The 18824-nt window shown below is 43.7% G+C and overlaps 1 protein-coding gene across 1 annotated transcript in view; it reads left to right on the forward strand.

The window, feature by feature from the left end:
- Window positions 1-18824, forward strand: part of LOC121579113 (phosphatidylinositol transfer protein alpha isoform) — a 57303-nt gene that overhangs the window by 17741 nt on the left and 20738 nt on the right. The window contains exons 4-9 of the mRNA XM_041893416.1: window positions 2582-2673; window positions 7368-7375; window positions 12697-12771; window positions 13492-13575; window positions 15602-15679; window positions 15900-16010. Coding sequence (XP_041749350.1) covers window positions 2582-2673; window positions 7368-7375; window positions 12697-12771; window positions 13492-13575; window positions 15602-15679; window positions 15900-16010 — 448 coding nt within the window. The remainder of the gene's footprint in view (window positions 1-2581; window positions 2674-7367; window positions 7376-12696; window positions 12772-13491; window positions 13576-15601; window positions 15680-15899; window positions 16011-18824) is intronic.

An 18824-nucleotide genomic window follows, 5' to 3' on the forward strand; every position in this document is an offset into this window, starting at 1 on the left:
AACAGGAAATACCAGTGCTAAGGACTATTCAACGCTGGTCTGACCAATCGGAATCCACGCTTCAAGATTGTTTTGATCACGCGGACTGGGATATGTTCCGGGTAGCTTCCGAAAATAATTTAGACGAATACACTGAAATGGTGACTGAGTTTATCAGGAAGTGTATAGGTGATGTTGTGCCCACTGTGACTATTAAAACCTACCCTAACCAGAAACCGTGGATAGATGGCAGCATTCGCGCCAATCTGAAAGCGCGAACCACCGCATTCAACCATGGCAAGGTGACTGGGAATATGGTTGAATACAAACAGTGTAGCTACTCACTCCGCAAGGCAATTAAACTGGCAAAACATCAGTATAGAGACAAAGTGGAGTCGCAATTCAACGGCTCAGACACGAGACGTATGTGGCAGGGTCTACAGACAATCACGGACTACAAAAGGAAAACCAACCACGTCGCCGACACCGATGTCTCGCTTCCAGACAAACTAAACACCTTCTTTGCCCACTTTGAGGATAACACAGTGCCACTGACGAGGCCCACTACCAAGGACTGTGCACTCTCCTTCTCCGTGGCCGACGTGATTAAGACATTTAAGCATGTTAACCCCCGCAAGGCTGCCGGCCCAGACGGCATCCCTAGCCGCATCCTGAGAGCATGCGCAGACCAGCTGGCTGGTGTGTTTACGGACATATTCAATCTCTCCCTTTCCCAGTCTGCTGTTCCCACATGCTTCAAGATGGCCACCATTGATACCTGTACCCAAGAAAGCAAAGGTAGCTGAACTAAATGACTATCGCCCTGTAGCACTCACCTCTGTCATCATGAAGTGCTTTGAGAGACTAGTCAAGGATCATATCACCTCTACCTTACCTGCCACCCTAGACCCACTTCAATTTGCATACCGCCCCAATAGATCCACAGACGATGCAATCACCATCACACTGCACACTGCCCTATCCCATCTGGACAAGAGGAATATCTATGTAAGAATGCTGTTCATTGACTATAGCTCAGCATTCAACACCATAGTACCCTCCAAGCTCATCATTAAGCTTGAGGCCCTAGGTCTGAACCCCGCCCTCTGCAACTGGGTCCTGGACTTCCTGACGGGCTGCCCCCGGGTGGTGAAGGTAGGAAACAACATCTCCGCTCCTCTGATCCTAAACACTGGGGCCCCACAAGGGTGCATTCTCAGCCCCCTCCTGTACTCCCTGTTCACCCATGACTGCGTGGCCAAGCACGCCTCCAACTCAATCATCAAGTTTGCAGATGATACAACAGTAGTAGGCTTGATTACCAACAATGACGAGACCGCCTATAGGGAGGAGGTGAGGGCTCTGGGAGTGTGGTGCCAGGAAAATAACCTCTCACTCAACGTCAACAAAACAAAGGAGATGATCGTGGACTTCAGGAAACAGCAGAGGGTGCACCCCCCTATCCACATCGACGGTACCGCAGTGGAGAAGGTGGAAAGCTTCAAGTTCCTTGGCGTACACATCACCGACAAACTGAAATGGTCCACCCACGCAGACAGTGTGGTGAAGAAGGTGCAACAGCATCTCTTCAACCTCAGGAGGCTGAAGAAATTTGGCTTGGCACCTAAAACCCTCACAGACTTTTACAGATGCACAATTGAGAGCATCCTGTCGGGCTGTATCACCGCCTGGTACGGCAACTGCACCGCCCGCAACCAAAGGGCTCTCCAGAGGGTGGTGCGGTCTGCCGAACGCATTACCGGGGGCAAACTACCCGCCCTCCAGGACACCTACAGCACCCGATGTCAAAGGAAGGCCAAAAAGATCATCAAGGACTTCAACCACCCAAGCCACTGCCTGTTCACCCCGCTATCATCCAGAAGGCGAGGTCAGTACAGGTGCATCAAAGCTGGGACCTAGAGAATGAAAAACAGCTTCTATCTCAAGGCCATCAGACTGTTATATAGCCATCACTAGCACATTAGAGGCTGCTGCTGCCTATTGAAATCACTGGCCACTTTAAGAAATGGAACACTAGTCACTTTAATAATGTTTACATATCTTGCACTACTCATCTCATATGTATATACTGCATTCTACTCTATAATATTCTACTGTATCTTAGTCCATGCCGCTCTGTCATTGCTTGTCCATACAGTGGGGAGAACAAGTATTTGATACACTGCCGATTTAGCAGGTTTTGCAAATTAATTACTTAAAAATCTGGATTTTTGTTTTAGATTCCGTCTCTCACAGTTGAAGTGTACCTATGATAAAAATGACAGACCTCTACATGCTTTGTAAGTAGGAAAACCTGCAAAATCGGCAGTGTATCAAATACTTGTTCTCCCCACTGTATATGTATATTTTCTTAAATTCCATTCCTTACTAGTTTTGTGTGTATTGGGTATATGTGATGAAATTGTTAGACATGACTTGTTAGATATTACTGCACTGTCGGATCTAGAAGCACAAGCATTTCGCTACACCCGCTATAACATCTGCTAAACACGTGTATGTGACAAATAAAATGTGATTTGATTTGATTTGACACACTGTGATATTTCACCCAATAGATCTTCCTTTTTTCTCCCTCCTCCAGTAAAGTTCCACCGTTCGTCAGAATGCTAGCTCCAGCATCGGCCCTCAACATCCACGAGAAAGCCTGGAACGCATATCCCTACTGTCGCACAGGTATCCCACAGACTGGCAGGTTGGCAGGCAGACACATATGGCAGGTTGGCAGGCAGACACATATGGCAGGTTGACAGGCAGACACATATGGCAGGCAGACACATATGGCAGGCAGACACATATGGCAGGCAGACACATATGGCAGGCAGACACATATGGCAGGTTGACAGGCAGACACATATGGCAGGTTGGCAGGCAGACACATATGGCAGGCAGACACATATGGCAGGTTGACAGGCAGACACATATGGCAGGTTGACAGGCAGACACATATGGCAGGCAGACACATATGGCAGGTTGACAGGCAGACACATATGGCAGGCAGACACATATGGCAGGTTGACAGGCAGACACATGGCAGGATGGCAGGCAGACACATATGGCAGGTTGACAGGCAGACACATATGGCAGGCAGACACATATGGCAGGCAGACACATATGGCAGGTTGACAGGCAGACACATATGGCAGGTTGACAGGCAGACACATATGGCAGGTTGACACATATGGCAGGCAGACACATATGGCAGGTTGGCAGGCAGACACATATGGCAGGTTGGCAGGCAGACACATATGGCAGGTTGACAGGCAGACACATATGGCAGGCAGACACATATGGCAGGTTGACACATATGGCAGGCAGACACATATGGCAGGTTGGCAGGCAGACACATATGGCAGGTTGGCAGGCAGACACATATGGCAGGTTGACAGGCAGACACATATGGCAGGCAGACACATATGGCAGGCAGACACATATGGCAGGTTGACAGGCAGACACATGGCAGGTTGGCAGGCAGACACATATGGCAGGCAGACACATATGGCAGGTTGACAGGCAGACACATATGGCAGGCAGACACATATGGCAGGTTGACAGGCAGACACATATGGCAGGCAGACACATATGGCAGGTTGACAGGCAGACACATATGGCAGGCAGACACATATGGCAGGCAGACACATATGGCAGGTTGACAGGCAGACACATATGGCAGGTTGACAGGCAGACACATATGGCAGGCAGACACATATGGCAGGCAGACACATATGGCAGGTTGACAGGCAGACACATATGGCAGGCAGACACATATGGCAGGTTGACAGGCAGACACATATGGCAGGTTGACAGGCAGACACATATGGCAGGCAGACACATATGGCAGGCAGACACATATGGCAGGTTGACAGGCAGACACATGGCAGGTTGGCAGGCAGACACATATGGCAGGCAGACACATATGGCAGGTTGGCAGGCAGACACATATGGCAGGTTGGCAGGCAGACACATATGGCAGGTTGACAGGCAGACACATATGGCAGGCAGACACATATGGCAGGCAGACACATATGGCAGGTTGACAGGCAGACACATGGCAGGTTGGCAGGCAGACACATATGGCAGGCAGACACATATGGCAGGTTGACAGGCAGACACATGGCAGGTTGGCAGGCAGACACATATGGCAGGCAGACACATATGGCAGGTTGGCAGGCAGACACATATGGCAGGCAGACACATATGGCAGGTTGACAGGCAGACACATATGGCAGGTTGGCAGGCAGACACATATGGCAGGTTGGCAGGCAGACACATATGGCAGGTTGACAGGCAGACACATACAGTGGGGGAAAAAAGTATTTAGTCAGCCACCAATTGTGCAAGTTCTCCCACTTAAAAAGATGAGAGAGGCCTGTAATTTTCATCATAGGTACACGTCAACTATGACAGACAAAATGAGGGAAAAAAATCCAGAAAATCACATTGTAGATTTTTTATGAATTTATTTGCAAATTATGGTGGAAAATAAGTATTTGGTCAATAACAAAAGTTTCTCAATACTTTGTTATATACCCTTTGTTGGCAATGACACAGGTCAAACGTTTTCTGTAAGTCTTCACAAGGTTTTCACACACTGTTGCTGGTATTTTGGCCCATTCCTCCATGCAGATCTCCAATAGAGCAGTGATGTTTTGGGGCTGTCGCTGGGCAACACGGACTTTCAACTCCCTCCAAAGATTTTCTATGGGGTTGAGATATGGAGACTGGCTAGGCCACTCCAGGACCTTGAAATGCTTCTTACGAAGCCACTCCTTCGTTGCCCGGGCGGTGTGTTTGGGATCATTGTCATGCTGAAAGACCCAGCCACGTTTCATCTTCAATGCCCTTGCTGATGGAAGGAGGTTTTCACTCAAAATCTCACGATACATGGCCCCATTCATTCTTTCCTTTACACGGATCAGTCGTCCTGGTCCCTTTGCAGAAAAACAGCCCCAAAGCATGATGTTTCCACCCCCATGCTTCACAGTAGGTATGGTGTTCTTTGGATGCAACTCAGCATTCTTTGTCCTCCAAACACGACGAGTTGAGTTTTTACCAAAAAGTTATATTTTGGTTTCATCTGACCATATGACATTCTCCCAATCCTCTTCTAGATCATCCAAATACACTCTAGCAAACTTCAGACGGGCCTGGACATGTACTGGCTTAAGCAGGGGGACACGTCTGGCACTGCAGGATTTGAGTCCCTGGCGGCGTAGTGTGTTACTGATGGTAGGCTTTGTTACTTTGGTCCCAGCTCTCTGCAGGTCATTCACTAGGTCCCCCTGTGTGGTTCTGGGATTTTTGCTCACCGTTCTTGTGATCATTTTGACCCCACGGGGTGAGATCTTGCGTGGAGCCCCAGATCGAGGGAGATTATCAGTGGTCTTGTATGTCTTCCATTTCCTAATAATTGCTCCCACAGTTGATTTCTTCAAACCAAGCTGCTTACCTATTGCAGATTCAGTCTTCCCAGCCTGGTGCAGGTCTACAATTTTGTTTCTGGTGTCCTTTGACAGCTCTTTGGTCTTGGCCATAGTGGAGTTTGGAGTGTGACTGTTTGAGGTTGTGGACAGGTGTCTTTTATACTGATAACAAGTTCAAACAGGTGCCATTAATACAGGTAACGAGTGGAGGACAGAGGAGCCTCTTAAAGAAGAAGTTACAGGTCTGTGAGAGCCAGAAATCTTGCTTGTTTGTAGGTGACCAAATACTTATTTTCCACCATAATTTGCAAATAAATTCATAAAAAATCCTACAATGTGATTTTCTGGGAAAAAAATTCTCATTTTGTCTGTCATAGTTGACGTGTACCTATGATGAAAATTACAGGCCTCTCTCATCTTTTTAAGTGGGAGAACTTGCACAATTGGTGGCTGACTAAATACTTTTTTCCCCACTGTATGGCAGGCAGACACATATGGCAGGTTGGCAGGCAGACACATATGGCAGGCAGACACATATGGCAGGTTGGCAGGCAGACACATATGGCAGGCAGACACATATGGCAGGTTGACAGGCAGACACATATGGCAGGCAGACACATATGGCAGGTTGACAGGCAGACACATATGGCAGGTTGACACATATGGCAGGTTGACAGGCAGACACATGGCAGGTTGACACATATGGCAGGTTGACAGGCAGACACATATGGCAGGTTGGCAGGCAGACACATATGGCAGGCAGACACATATGGCAGGCAGACACATATGGCAGGTTGGCAGGCAGACACATATGGCAGGCAGACACATATGGCAGGCAGACACATATGGCAGGCAGACACATATGGCAGGCAGACACATATGGCAGGCATATCATGAACACAACGCATATCATGTAATGATGGAGGTTTTGAAATGAGTTGATTACAGTACTAGATCTAACATAAATATGACCTAAATATTTCATTACAGTACTAGATCTAACATAAATATTACCTAAATATTTAATTACAGCATAAATATGACCTAAATTCTATAAATAATATAATTGATAATAATAATAATAATAATAATAATAAATAAGCTCTCTGTCTGCCTCTCCCTCAATTCATTTCAATTCATTTTAAGGGCTTTATTGGCATATGGTTCATTCACCCAGAGTAAAGTACAGTGCTCTCTCTCTCTCTCTCTCTCTCTCTCTCTCTCTCTCTCTCTCTCTCTCTCTCTCTCTCTCTTTTCTCTCTCTCTCTCTCTCTCTCTCTCTCTCTCTCTCTCTCTCTCTCTCTCTCTTTCTCTCTTTTCTCTCTCTCTCTCTCTCTCTCTTGCTCTCTCTTGCTCTCTGTCTGCCTCTCCCTCAATTCATTTCAATTCATTTTAAGGACTTTATTGGGAAACGTGTGTTAACATTGCCAAAGCAAGTGAAGTAGATAGTATACATATTAACTGTAACAAATGTTGAAATAAACAATAAAAAATTAACAGTAAACATTACACTCAGAAGTTCCAAAAGAATAAAGACATTTCAAATGTCATATTATGTCTATATACAGTGTTGTAACAATGTGCAAATAGTTAAAGTACAAATGGGAAAATAAATATGGGTTGTTTTTACAATGGTGTTTGTTAAACACTCTCTCTCTCTCTCTCTCTCTGTCTGTCTCTCTCTCTCTCTCGCTCTCTCTCTCTCTCTCTCTCTCTCTCTCTCTCTCTCTCTCTCTCTCTCTCTCTCTCTCTCTCTCTCTCTCTCTCTCTCTCTTTCTGTGTCTCTCTCTTTCTGTGTCTCTCTCTCTCTCTCTCTCTCTCTCTCTCTCTCTCTCTCTCTCTCTCTCTCTCTCTCTCTCTCTCTCTCTCTCTCTCTCTCTCTCTCCCTCTCTCACTCTCTCTTTTTTTCCATCTCTCCTGCTTCGGCCCTTCCCTTTGGCCCGGCAGTAATCACTGTAAGTACACACACACACACACACACACACACACACACACACACACACACACAGACACAGACACAGACACAGACAGACAGACAGACAGACTGACAGTAAAGCAGCATCATATCAGACAGACAGACAGACAGACAGTAAAGCAGCATCATATCAGACAGACAGACAGACTGACATACAGACATCAGCATCATATCAGACTGCAGCAGAAAGATGAAACGTGAGCTTGTTTATATAACAGACACTACATGACCAAAAATATGTGGACACCAGCTCGTCGAACATCTCATTCCAAAAATCATGGCCATTAATATGGAGTTGGTCCCCCCTTTGCTGCTACAGTGGGGAAAAAAAGTATTTAGTCAGCCACCAATTGTGCAAGTTCTCCCACTTAAAAAGATGAGAGAGGCCTGTAATTTTCATCATAGGTACACGTCAACTATGACAGACAAATTGAGAAAAAAAAATGCAGAAAATCACATTGTAGGATTTTTCATGAATTTATTTGCAAATTATGGTGGATTCACGCAGTCTCCTCTGAACAGTTGATGTTGAGATGTGTCTGTTAAATGAACTCTAACATTTATTTGGGCTGCAATTTCTGAGGCTGGTAACTCTAATGAACTTATCCTCTGCAGCAGAGGTAACTCTCTGTCTTCCTTTCCTGTGGCGGTCCTCATGAGAGCCAGTTTCATCATAGCGCTTGATGGTTTTTGTGACTGCACCTGAAGAAACTTTAAAAGTTCTTGAAATGTTCCGTATTGACTGACCTTCATGTCTTAAAGTAATGATGGACTGTCGTTTCTCTTTGCTTATTTGAGCTGTTCTTGCCATAATATGGACTTGGTCTTTTACCAAATAGGGCTATCTTCTGTATACCCCCCCCTACCTTGTCACAACACAAGTGATTGGTTCAAACGCATTAAGAAGGAAATAAATTCTCTGATCAGTCCCTACACCCAAACGAGGGCATTGCGTTCATCCACCTCTGGCCTGCTGGCTCCCCTTCCTCTGCGGAAGCATAGTTCCCGCTCAGTCCAGTCAAAACTGTTCGCTGCTCTGGCACCCCAATGGTGGAACAAGCTCCCTCACGACGCCAGGACAGCAGAGTCACTCACCACCTTCCGGAGACATTTGAAACCCCACCTCTTTAAGGAATACCTGGGATAGGATAAAGTAATCCTTCACCCCCCTAAAAAAAATAATAAATAAATATAGGGTGAATGCACCAATTTGTAAGTCGCTCTGGATAAGAGCGTCTGCTAAACGACGTAAATGTAAATGTAAATGTAATGACAAAGCAAAAACAGGTTTTTTAAATTTTTTGCAAATGTATTAAAAATTCATACCTGAAATATCACATTTACAAAAGTATTCAGACCCTTTACTCAGTACTTTGTTGAAGCACCTTTGGCAGTGATTACAGCCTCTAGTCTTCTTGGGTATGACGCTACAAGCTTGGCACACCTGTATTTGGGGGGTTTCTCCCATTCTTCTCTGCAGATCCTCTCAAGCTCTGTCAGGTTGGATGGGACGCGTTGCTGCACAGCTATTTTCAGGTCTCTCCAGAGATGTTTGATCGGGTTCAAGTCCGGGCTCTGGCTGGGCCACTCAAGGACATTCAGAGACTTGTCCCAAAGCCACTCCTGCGTTGTCTTGGCTGTGTGCTTAGGGTCGTTGTCCTGTTGGAAGGTGAACCTTCGCCCCAGTCTTGGATCCTGAGCGCTCTGGAGCAGTTTTTCATCAAGGATCTCACTGTACTTTGCTCCGTTCATCTTTCCCTCGATCCTGACTAGTTTCCCAGTCCCTGCCGCTGAAAAACATCCCCACATCATGATGCTGCCACCACCATGCTTCACCGTAGGGATGGTGCCAGGTTTCCTCCAGACGTGACGCTTGGCATTCAGGCCAAAGAGTTCAATCTTGGTTTCATCAGACCAGAGAACCTTGTTTCTCATGGTCTGAGAGTCCTTAAGGTGCCTTTTGGCAAACTCCAAGCGGGCTGTCATATGCCTTTTACTGAGGAGTGGCTTCCATCTGGCCACTCTACCATAAAGGCCTGATTGGTGGAGTGTTGCAGAGATGTTTGTCCTTCTGGAAGGTTCTCCCATCTCCACAGAGAAACTCTGGTGGTCTGTCAGAGTGACCATCGGGTTCTTGGTCACCTCCCTGACCAAGGCCCTTCTCCCCTGATTGCTCAGTTTGGCCGGGCGGCCTGCTCTATGAAAAGTCTTGGGGTTCCAAACATCTTCCATTTAAGAATGATGGAGGCCACTGTGTTCTTGGGGAACTTCAATTCTGCAGAAATTTGTTGGTATCTTTCCCCAGATCTGTGCCTTGACACAATCCTGTCTCGGAGCTCTACGGACAATTCCTTCGACCTCATGGCTTGGTTTTTTCTCTGACATGCACCGTCAACTGTGGAACCTTATATAGACAGGTGTGTGTCTTTCCAAATCATGTCCAATCAACTGAATTTACCACAGGTGGACTCCAATCAAGTTGTAGAAACATCTCAAGGATGATCAATGGAAACAGGATGCGTGTCATTATGGGGTATTGTGTGTAGATTGATAAGGGAAAAAACGATTTAATCAATTTTAGAAAATGGCTGAAATGTAGAAAAAGTCAAGGGGTCTGAATACTTTCCCAATGCACTGTACAGGTATATATATGCACTGTACAGTCGTATGAAAACGTCTGAGGCTGCATAATAATTGACTCTGTCGTCACAGAAAATGATCACAGTGGCATGCCATTCATTTTCTAATAAAAGCTGAGTACGGGGGTATTGTCCAGACAAAGATTTTTTGTGTAGCAATATTAAGTTGTATGAAATTAAATCAGATGTGAAAAATAGGCTATGCAAAAATTTGGGCACCCTTGTCATTCTGTTGATTTGAATACCTGTAACTACTTAGCACTGATTAATTGGAATACACAATTGGTTTGGTGAGCTCATTAAGCCTTGAACTTCATAGACAAGTGCATCCAATCATGAGAAAAGGTATTTAAGGGGGGCAATTGCAAGTTGTTGTTCTCTTTGACCCTCCTCTGAAGAGTGGCAACATGGGTGCCTCAAAACAACTCTCAAATGACCTGAAAACAAAGATTGTTCAACATTATGGTTTAGGGGAAGGCTACAAAAAGCTATTGCAGAGATGTAAGCTGTCAGTGTCCACTGTGAGGAACATAGTGAGGAAATGGAAGACCACAGGCACAGTTCTTGTTAAGGCCAGAAGTGGCCAAGTAAAATATTGGAGAGGCAAAGGCGAAGGATGGTGAGAAATGTCAAAAACAGCCCACAGACCACCTCCAAAGACCTACAACATCATCTTGCTGCAGATGGTGTCACTGTGCATCGTTCAACAATTCAGCACATGGAGAAACTGTACGGGAGAGTGATGCGGAAGAAGCCTTTTCTGCCACACGCCACAAACAGAGTCGCTTGAGGTATGCAAACGCACATTTGGACAAGCCAGCTTCATTTTGGAATAAGGTGCTGTGGACTGATGAAACAAATATTGAGTTATTTGGTCATAACAAGGGGCGTTACGCATGGTGGCAAAAGAACACAGCGTTCCAAGAAAAACACTTGCTACCCACAGTAACATTTGGTGGGGGTTCCATCATGCTGTGGGGGTGTGTGGCCAGTGCCGGTACTGGGAATCCTGTTAAAGTTCAGGGTCGCATGGATTCCACTCAATATCAGCAGATTCTTGGGAATAATGTTGAAGAATCAGTCACAAAGTTGAAGTTACGCCGGGGCTGGATATTTCAACAAGACAATGACCCAAAACACTGCTCAAAATCTACCCGGGTATTTATGCAGAGGAACAAGTACAATGTTCTGGAATGGCCATCCCAGTCCCCAGACCTGAATATCATTGAGAATCTGTGGGATGATTTGAAGTGGGCTGTCCATGCTCGGCAACCATCAAACCTAACTGAAGTGGAGATGTTTTGTGAGGAGGAATGGTCCAAAATACCTTCATCCAGAATCCAGACACTCATTAGAGGCTATAGGAAGCGTCTAGAGGCTGTTATTTTAGCAAAAGGAGGCTCTACTAAATATTGATGTGATTTTTCTGTTGGGGTGCCCAAATTTATGCACCTGTCAAATTTCGTTTTGATGCATATTGCACATTTTCTGTTAATCCAATAAACCTAATTTCACTACTGAAATATTACTGTGTCCATCAGTTATTTGATAGATCAAAATGAAATTGCTGATCCAAACACCCAATTATTTATAAATGGAAATCATGGAGATTGTCAGGGGTGCCCAAACGTTTTCATACGACTGATACAATATCACATATGACATATGAGCTCCAAAAAAGCTCCCCAAACGTTTTCAGACTGAGCGACGTGTTTCATACGACTGTAGATATATGAGCTCCAGAAGTTTTGTTTTTTCTCTGACATGCACTGTCAACTGTGGGACCTTATATAGACAGGTGTGTGCCTTTTCGAAACCATGTCCAATCAATTGAATTTACCACAGGTGGACTCCAATCAAGTTGTAGAAACATCTCAAGGATGATCAATGGAAACAGGATGCGTGTCATTATGGGGTATTGTGTGTAGATTGATGAGGAAAAAAACTATTTAATCCATTTTAGAATAAGGCTGAAATGTAGAAAAAGTCAAGGGGTCTGAATACTTTCCCAATGCACTGTACAGGTATATATATGAGCTCCAAAAGTTTTGGGAAAGTGACCATTTTTGTTGTTGTTTTGTCTCTGTACTCCAGCACTTTGGATTTGAATTTGAAATGATACAATTACAATGAGGTTAAAGTGCGGACTGCCAGCTGTAATTTGAGGGGATTTTCATCCATTTTCACCGATTTGAAATTACAGCACCTTTTGTACATATGCCCCCTCATTTTAGGGGACCAAAAGTATTGGGACAAATTCACTTATGTGTATTAAAGTAGTCAAAAGTTTAGTATTTGGTCCCATATAGGCATTTGCTGTTTGTTTCGGTTGTGTTTTCAGATTATTTTGTGCTCAATAGAAATTAATGGTAAATAATGTATTGTGTAATTTTGAAGTCACTTTTATTGTAAATTAGAGTATAATATTTTTCTAAACACTATATTAATTTGAATGCTACTATGATTATGGATAATCCTGAATGAATCGTGAATAATGATGAGTGAGAAAGTTACAAACACACAAATATCATACCCCAAAAATGCTAACCTCCCCTGTTATTGAAATACTTTGCATGTTTCAGGGATATTTGTGCGTCTGTAACATTCTCACTCATCATTATTCATGATTAATCCATTATGGCTATTGCTCTCTCTCCTGTAGAATGAGTACATGAAAGATAACTTCCTGATCAAGATTGAGACGTGGCACAAACCTGACCTAGGACAGCAGGACAACGTGAGTGTATGTGTGGTTCTTGTGTGAGTATAATTGTAACCTTTGTGTGTGTGTGGTTCTTGTGTGAGTATAATTGTAACCTTTGTGTGTGTGTGGTTCTTGTGTGAGTATAATTGTAACATTTGTGTGTGTGTGGTTCTTGTGTGAGTATAATTGTAACCTTTGTGTGTGTGTGGTTCTTGTGTGAGTATAATTGTAACCTTTGTGTGTGTGTGGTTCTTGTGTGAGTATAATTGTAACCTTTGTGTGTGTGTGGTTCTTGTGTGAGTATAATTGTAACCTTTGTGTGTGTGTGGTTCTTGTGTGAGTATAATTGTAACCTTTGTGTGTGTGTGGTTATTGTGTGAGTATAATTGTAACCTTTGTGTGTGTGTGGTTATTGTGTGAGTATAATTGTAACCTTTGTGTGTGTGGTTCTTGTGTGAGTATAATTGTAACCTTTGTGTGTGTGTGGTTCTTGTGTGAGTATAATTGTAACCTTTGTGTGTGTGTGTGGTTCTTGTGTGAGTATAATTGTAACCTTTGTGTGTGTGTGGTTCTTGTGTGAGTATAATTGTAACCTTTGTGTGTGTGTGGTTCTTGTGTGAGTATAATTGTAACCTTTGTGTGTGTGTGGTTCTTGTGTGAGTATAATTGTAACCTTTGTGTGTGTGAGTATAATTGTAACCTTTGTGTGTGTGCGTGTGTGTGTATAACTGTACTATGTTAATACCTGTCTAGGTGCATGGTCTGGATGCAGACACCTGGAAGAAGGTGGATGTTGTTTACATCGACATCGCAGACCGCAGACAGGTGGATACCAAGGTAAACATTCTGACACGCCCCCTTGGTTCTATATGGATTTAGCTTGACAGTTCCTCGTTCCTTGGTTCACTACATGATAAGCACTGAATTTGAAATGATTGATTGTATGCTGCATTGACAAATATATATATATATATATATATATATATAAAGTATATATTGTAGCAAACAGCGGGGCTGGGAAGCGAACCCGGGTCGCTGCCGTGAAATGTAAACACCCATCAATAGGGAAAACCCATTTGATAGGAATTGTAACATGTCTCATATAGAGAGGATCACTACAGTATATACCCAAACACATTGTAACACTCAAAAAAAAGCTTAGAACTTTAACTTTTCGCTGAGTTGTCATAATGCTTCAGAAAATGTACATTATCCCAGGAGCGTTGGAAGACACAATGTAAGTAATCTAATTTATGTCCCTCTAACTGCCCTGAATGCCTCTGCTGATCCTACAGCAGTAATCATATGCTTATGAACCAGAGTTATACTGTTATCACTGAGGTGGTGTGCCCTAGCAGGAAGTCCGCTGTCTGCAGCTCCCTGCACTAAAATAAATAACTTTAGCATGTCTACCTCTGCTAAGCTTCCCAGTAAAGCAAGAAAAACAATCAAGCATCTCAGAAAAGTGTTAAAGATAGCCCATATTAACAAATGTAGCTTAAGAAACAAGGTTCATGAAATCAATAATTTGCTAGTAACAGATGACATTCATATTCTGACAATCTCTGAAACTCACTTAGATAATACCTTTGATGATACAGTGGAAGCAATACAAGGTTATAAGATCTACAGATAATACAGAAATGCCAAAGGTGGAGGTGTTGCTGTTTATATTCAGAACCAGATTCCTGTAAAGATTAGAGAGGATCTCATGTTAAATACTGTTGAAGTAATATGGCTACAGGTTCATCTGCCTCACCTAAAGCCCATTCTGGTGGGAAGCTGCTATAGACCACCAAGTGCTAACAGTCAGTATCTGGATAACATGTGTGAAATGCTTGATAATGTATGTGATATCAACAGAGAGGTATATTTTCTGGGTGATTTAAATATTGACTGGCTTTCATCAAGCTGCCCACTCAAGAGAAAGCTTCAAACTGTAACTATTGCCTTATCAATCAACCAACCAGGGTATTTACAAACAGCACAGGAATGACATCATCCACATTAATTGATCACTTCTTTACTAATGCTGCAGAAATCTGCTTTAAAGCAGTATCCAAATCCATTGGATATAGTGATCACAATATAGTAGCCATATCTAGGAAAACCAAAGTTCCAAAGGCTGGGCCTAATATAGTGCATAAGAGGTCATACAATAAGTTTTGTAGTGATTCCTATGTTGTTGATGTAAAGAATATTTGCTGATCTGTGGTGTGTAATGAGGAGCAACCAGACGCTGCACTTGACACATTTATGAAATTGCTTATCCCAGTTACTAATAAGCACGCACCCATTAAGAAAATTAATTAAGTAAAAACGGTTAAATACCTTTTGGATTGATGAGTAATTGAAAAATTAAATGGTTGAGAGGGATGAGGCAAAAGGTATGGCAAATAAGTCTGGCTGCAGAGCTGATTGTCAGACGTACTGCAAATTTAGAAATCATGTGACTAAAAGAAGAAGAAACTACACTATGAAACAAAGATGAGTTATATAAAGAACGATAGTAAAAAGCTAAATGACATTTTGGGCAAGAAGGCAAACTCAGCTCCATCATTCAAACTCAGCTCCATCATTCATTGAATCAGATGAATTCATCACAAAACCCACTGATATGACTATTTTAATGATTTTTCCATTGGAAAGATTAGCAAACTTAGGCATGACATGCCAGCAACAAATTCCCTTCCCCTCTCTCTCTCTCTCTCTCTCTCTCTCTCTCTCTCTCTCTCTCTCTCTCTCTCTCTCTCTCTCTCTCTCTCTCTCTCTCTCTCTCTCTCTCTCTCTCTCTCTCTCTCTCTCTCTCTCTCTCTCTCTCTCTCTCTCTCTCTCTCTCTCTCTCTCTGTATCCTTTCTCCAGGACTATAAGCCAGAGGAGGACCCCTCTAAGTTTAAGTCAGGGAAGACTGGCCGGGGCCCTCTGGGACCTGACTGGAAGGTACAGTGGAGAGAGGGGGGGCAGCGCATGTGTGTATTTCTGTGCATGTGTATAATAATAATATTTGTCTTTGCAGAAGGTGGTATATTGATGTGTATTTCTGTGTGTTTGTGTGAGTGTGTGTGTGTCTCTGTTTGTGTGTGTGTGTGTGTGTCTCTGTGTGTTTGTGTGAGTGTGTGTGTGTGTCTCTGTGTGTGTGTCTCTGTGTGTGTGTGTGCAGAAAGAGCTCCCTAAGAAGACAGACTGCCCACACATGTGTGCCTACAAACTGGTGACGGTCAAGTTCAAGTGGTGGGGCCTACAGAACAAAGTGGAGAACTTCATTCAGAAGGTACAGATGATGACTGGGATGATGATGGTGTGAGGATAAATTAGGAGGGGTGAGGAGGAGTGAGGAGGGGAGTGGAGGGGTGAGGAAGAGGAGTGAGGAGGGGTGAGGATAAATTAGGAGGGGTGAGGAGGGGTGAGGATAAATGAGGAGGGGAGTGGAGGGGTGAGGAAGAGGAGTGAGGAGGGGTGAGGATAAATTAGGAGGGGTGTGGATAAATTAGGAGGGGTGAGGGTAAATTAGGAGGGGTGAGGGTAAATTAGGAGAGGTGAGGAGGAGTGAGGAGGGGTGAGGATAAATTAGGAGGGGTGAGGAGGGGTGAGGAGAGGTGAGTTGGGGTGAGGGGGGTGGGGAGAGGAAGGGTGGGGTGAGGTGAGGTGGGGTGAGGAGAGGTGAAGAGAGAAGGGGTGAGTAGAGGAGGGGTGGGGTGGGGTGAGAAGGGGTGAGAAGGGGTGGGGTGAGGAGAGGAGGGGTGAGGAGAGGAGAGAAAGGTTGAGGAGAAGAGAGAAGGGGTGAGGAGAGGAGAGGAGAGAAGGGGTGAGGAGTGGAGAGAAGGGGAGAGGAGAGGAGAGATGGGGTGAGGAGAGGAGAGAAGGGGAGAGGAGAGAAGGTGTGAGGAGAGAAGGGGTGAGGAGAGGAAAGGAGAGAAGAGGAGAGAAGGGGTGAGGAGAGAAGGGGTGAGGAGAGAAGGGGTGAGGAGAGGAGAGGAAAGGAGAGAAGGGGTGAGGAGAGAAGGGGTGAGGAGAGGAGAGGAGAGGAGAGGAGAGGAGAGGAGAGGAGAGGAGAGGAGAGGAGAGGAGAGGAGAGGAGAGGAGAGGAGAGAAGAGAAGTTTAAAGGTTGTGACTGGAAAAAGGTCATTAGGCCATGGCAGTCTGAATCTCAGTGTCTATGGTAGTAGAGTAGAGTAGCTGTATATGTCTATGGTAGTAGAGTAGAGTAGCTGTATATGTCTATGGTAGTAGAGTAGAGTAGAGTAGCTGTATATGTCTATGGTAGTAGAGTAGAGTAGCTGTATATGTCTATGGTAGTAGAGTAGAGTAGCTGTATATGTCTATGGTAGTAGAGTAGAGTAGCTGTATATGTCTATGGTAGTAGAGTAGAGTAGCTGTATATGTCTATGGTAGTAGAGTAGAGTAGCTGTATATGTCTATGGTAGTAGAGTAGAGTAGCTGTATATGTCTATGGTAGTAGAGTAGAGTAGCTGTATATGTCTATGGTAGTAGAGTAGAGTAGCTGTATATGTCTATGGTAGTAGAGTAGAGTAGAGTAGCTGTATATGTCTATGGTAGTAGAGTAGAGTAGCTGTATATGTCTATGGTAGTAGAGTAGAGTAGAGTAGCTGTATATGTATATGGTAGTAGAGTAGAGTAGCTGTATATGTCTATGGTAGTAGAGTGGAGTAGCTGTATATGTCTATGGTAGTAGAGTAGAGTAGCTGTATATGTCTATGGTAGTAGAGTAGAGTAGAGTAGCTGTATATGTCTATGGTAGTAGAGTAGAGTAGCTGTATATGTCTATGGTAGTAGAGTAGAGTAGCTGTATATGTCTATGGTAGTAGAGTAGAGTAGCTGTATATGTCTATGGTAGTAGAGTAGAGTAGCTGTATATGTCTATGGTAGTAGAGTAGAGTAGCTGTATATGTCTATGGTAGTAGAGTAGAGTAGCTGTATATGTCTATGGTAGTAGAGTAGAGTAGCTGTATATGTCTATGGTAGTAGAGTAGAGTAGAGTAGCTGTATATGTCTATGGTAGTAGAGTAGAGTAGCTGTATATGTCTATGGTAGTAGAGTAGAGTAGAGTAGCTGTATATGTCTATGGTAGTAGAGTAGAGTAGCTGTATATGTCTATGGTAGTAGAGTAGAGTAGCTGTATATGTCTATGGTAGTAGAGTAGAGTAGAGTAGCTGTATATGTCTATGGTAGTAGAGTAGAGTAGCTGTATATGTCTATGGTAGTAGAGTAGAGTAGAGTAGCTGTATATGTCTATGGTAGTAGAGTAGAGTAGCTGTATATGTCTATGGTAGTAGAGTAGAGTAGCTGTATATGTCTATGGTAGTAGAGTAGAGTAGCTGTATATGTCTATGGTAGTAGAGTAGAGTAGCTGTATATGTCTATGGTAGTAGAGTAGAGTAGCTGTATATGTCTATGGTAGTAGAGTAGAGTAGCTGTATATGTCTATGGTAGTGAGAGTAGAGTAGCTGTATATGTCTATGGTAGTAGAGTAGAGTAGAGTAGCTGTATATGTCTATGGTAGTAGAGTAGAGTAGCTGTATATGTCTATGGTAGTAGAGTAGAGTAGCTGTATATGTCTATGGTAGTAGAGTAGAGTAGCTGTATATGTCTATGGTAGTAGAGTAGAGTAGCTGTATATGTCTATGGTAGTAGAGTAGAGTAGAGTAGCTGTATATGTCTATGGTAGTAGAGTAGAGTAGCTGTATATGTCTATGGTAGTAGAGTAGAGTAGCTGTATATGTCTATGGTAGTAGAGTAGAGTAGCTGTATATGTCTATGGTAGTAGAGTAGAGTAGCTGTATATGTCTATGGTAGTAGAGTAGAGTAGCTGTATATGTCTATGGTAGTGAGAGTAGAGTAGCTGTATATGTCTATGGTAGTAGAGTAGAGTAGCTGTATATGTCTATGGTAGTAGAGTAGAGTAGCTGTATATGTCTATGGTAGTAGAGTAGAGTAGCTGTATATGTCTATGGTAGTAGAGTAGCTGTATATGTCTATGGTAGTAGAGTAGAGTAGCTGTATATGTCTATGGTAGTAGAGTAGAGTAGCTGTATATGTCTATGGTAGTAGAGTAGCTGTATATGT

This window comes from Coregonus clupeaformis, chromosome 34, assembly GCF_020615455.1.
Source record: "Coregonus clupeaformis isolate EN_2021a chromosome 34, ASM2061545v1, whole genome shotgun sequence".
NCBI classification, from domain to species: domain Eukaryota; kingdom Metazoa; phylum Chordata; class Actinopteri; order Salmoniformes; family Salmonidae; genus Coregonus; species Coregonus clupeaformis.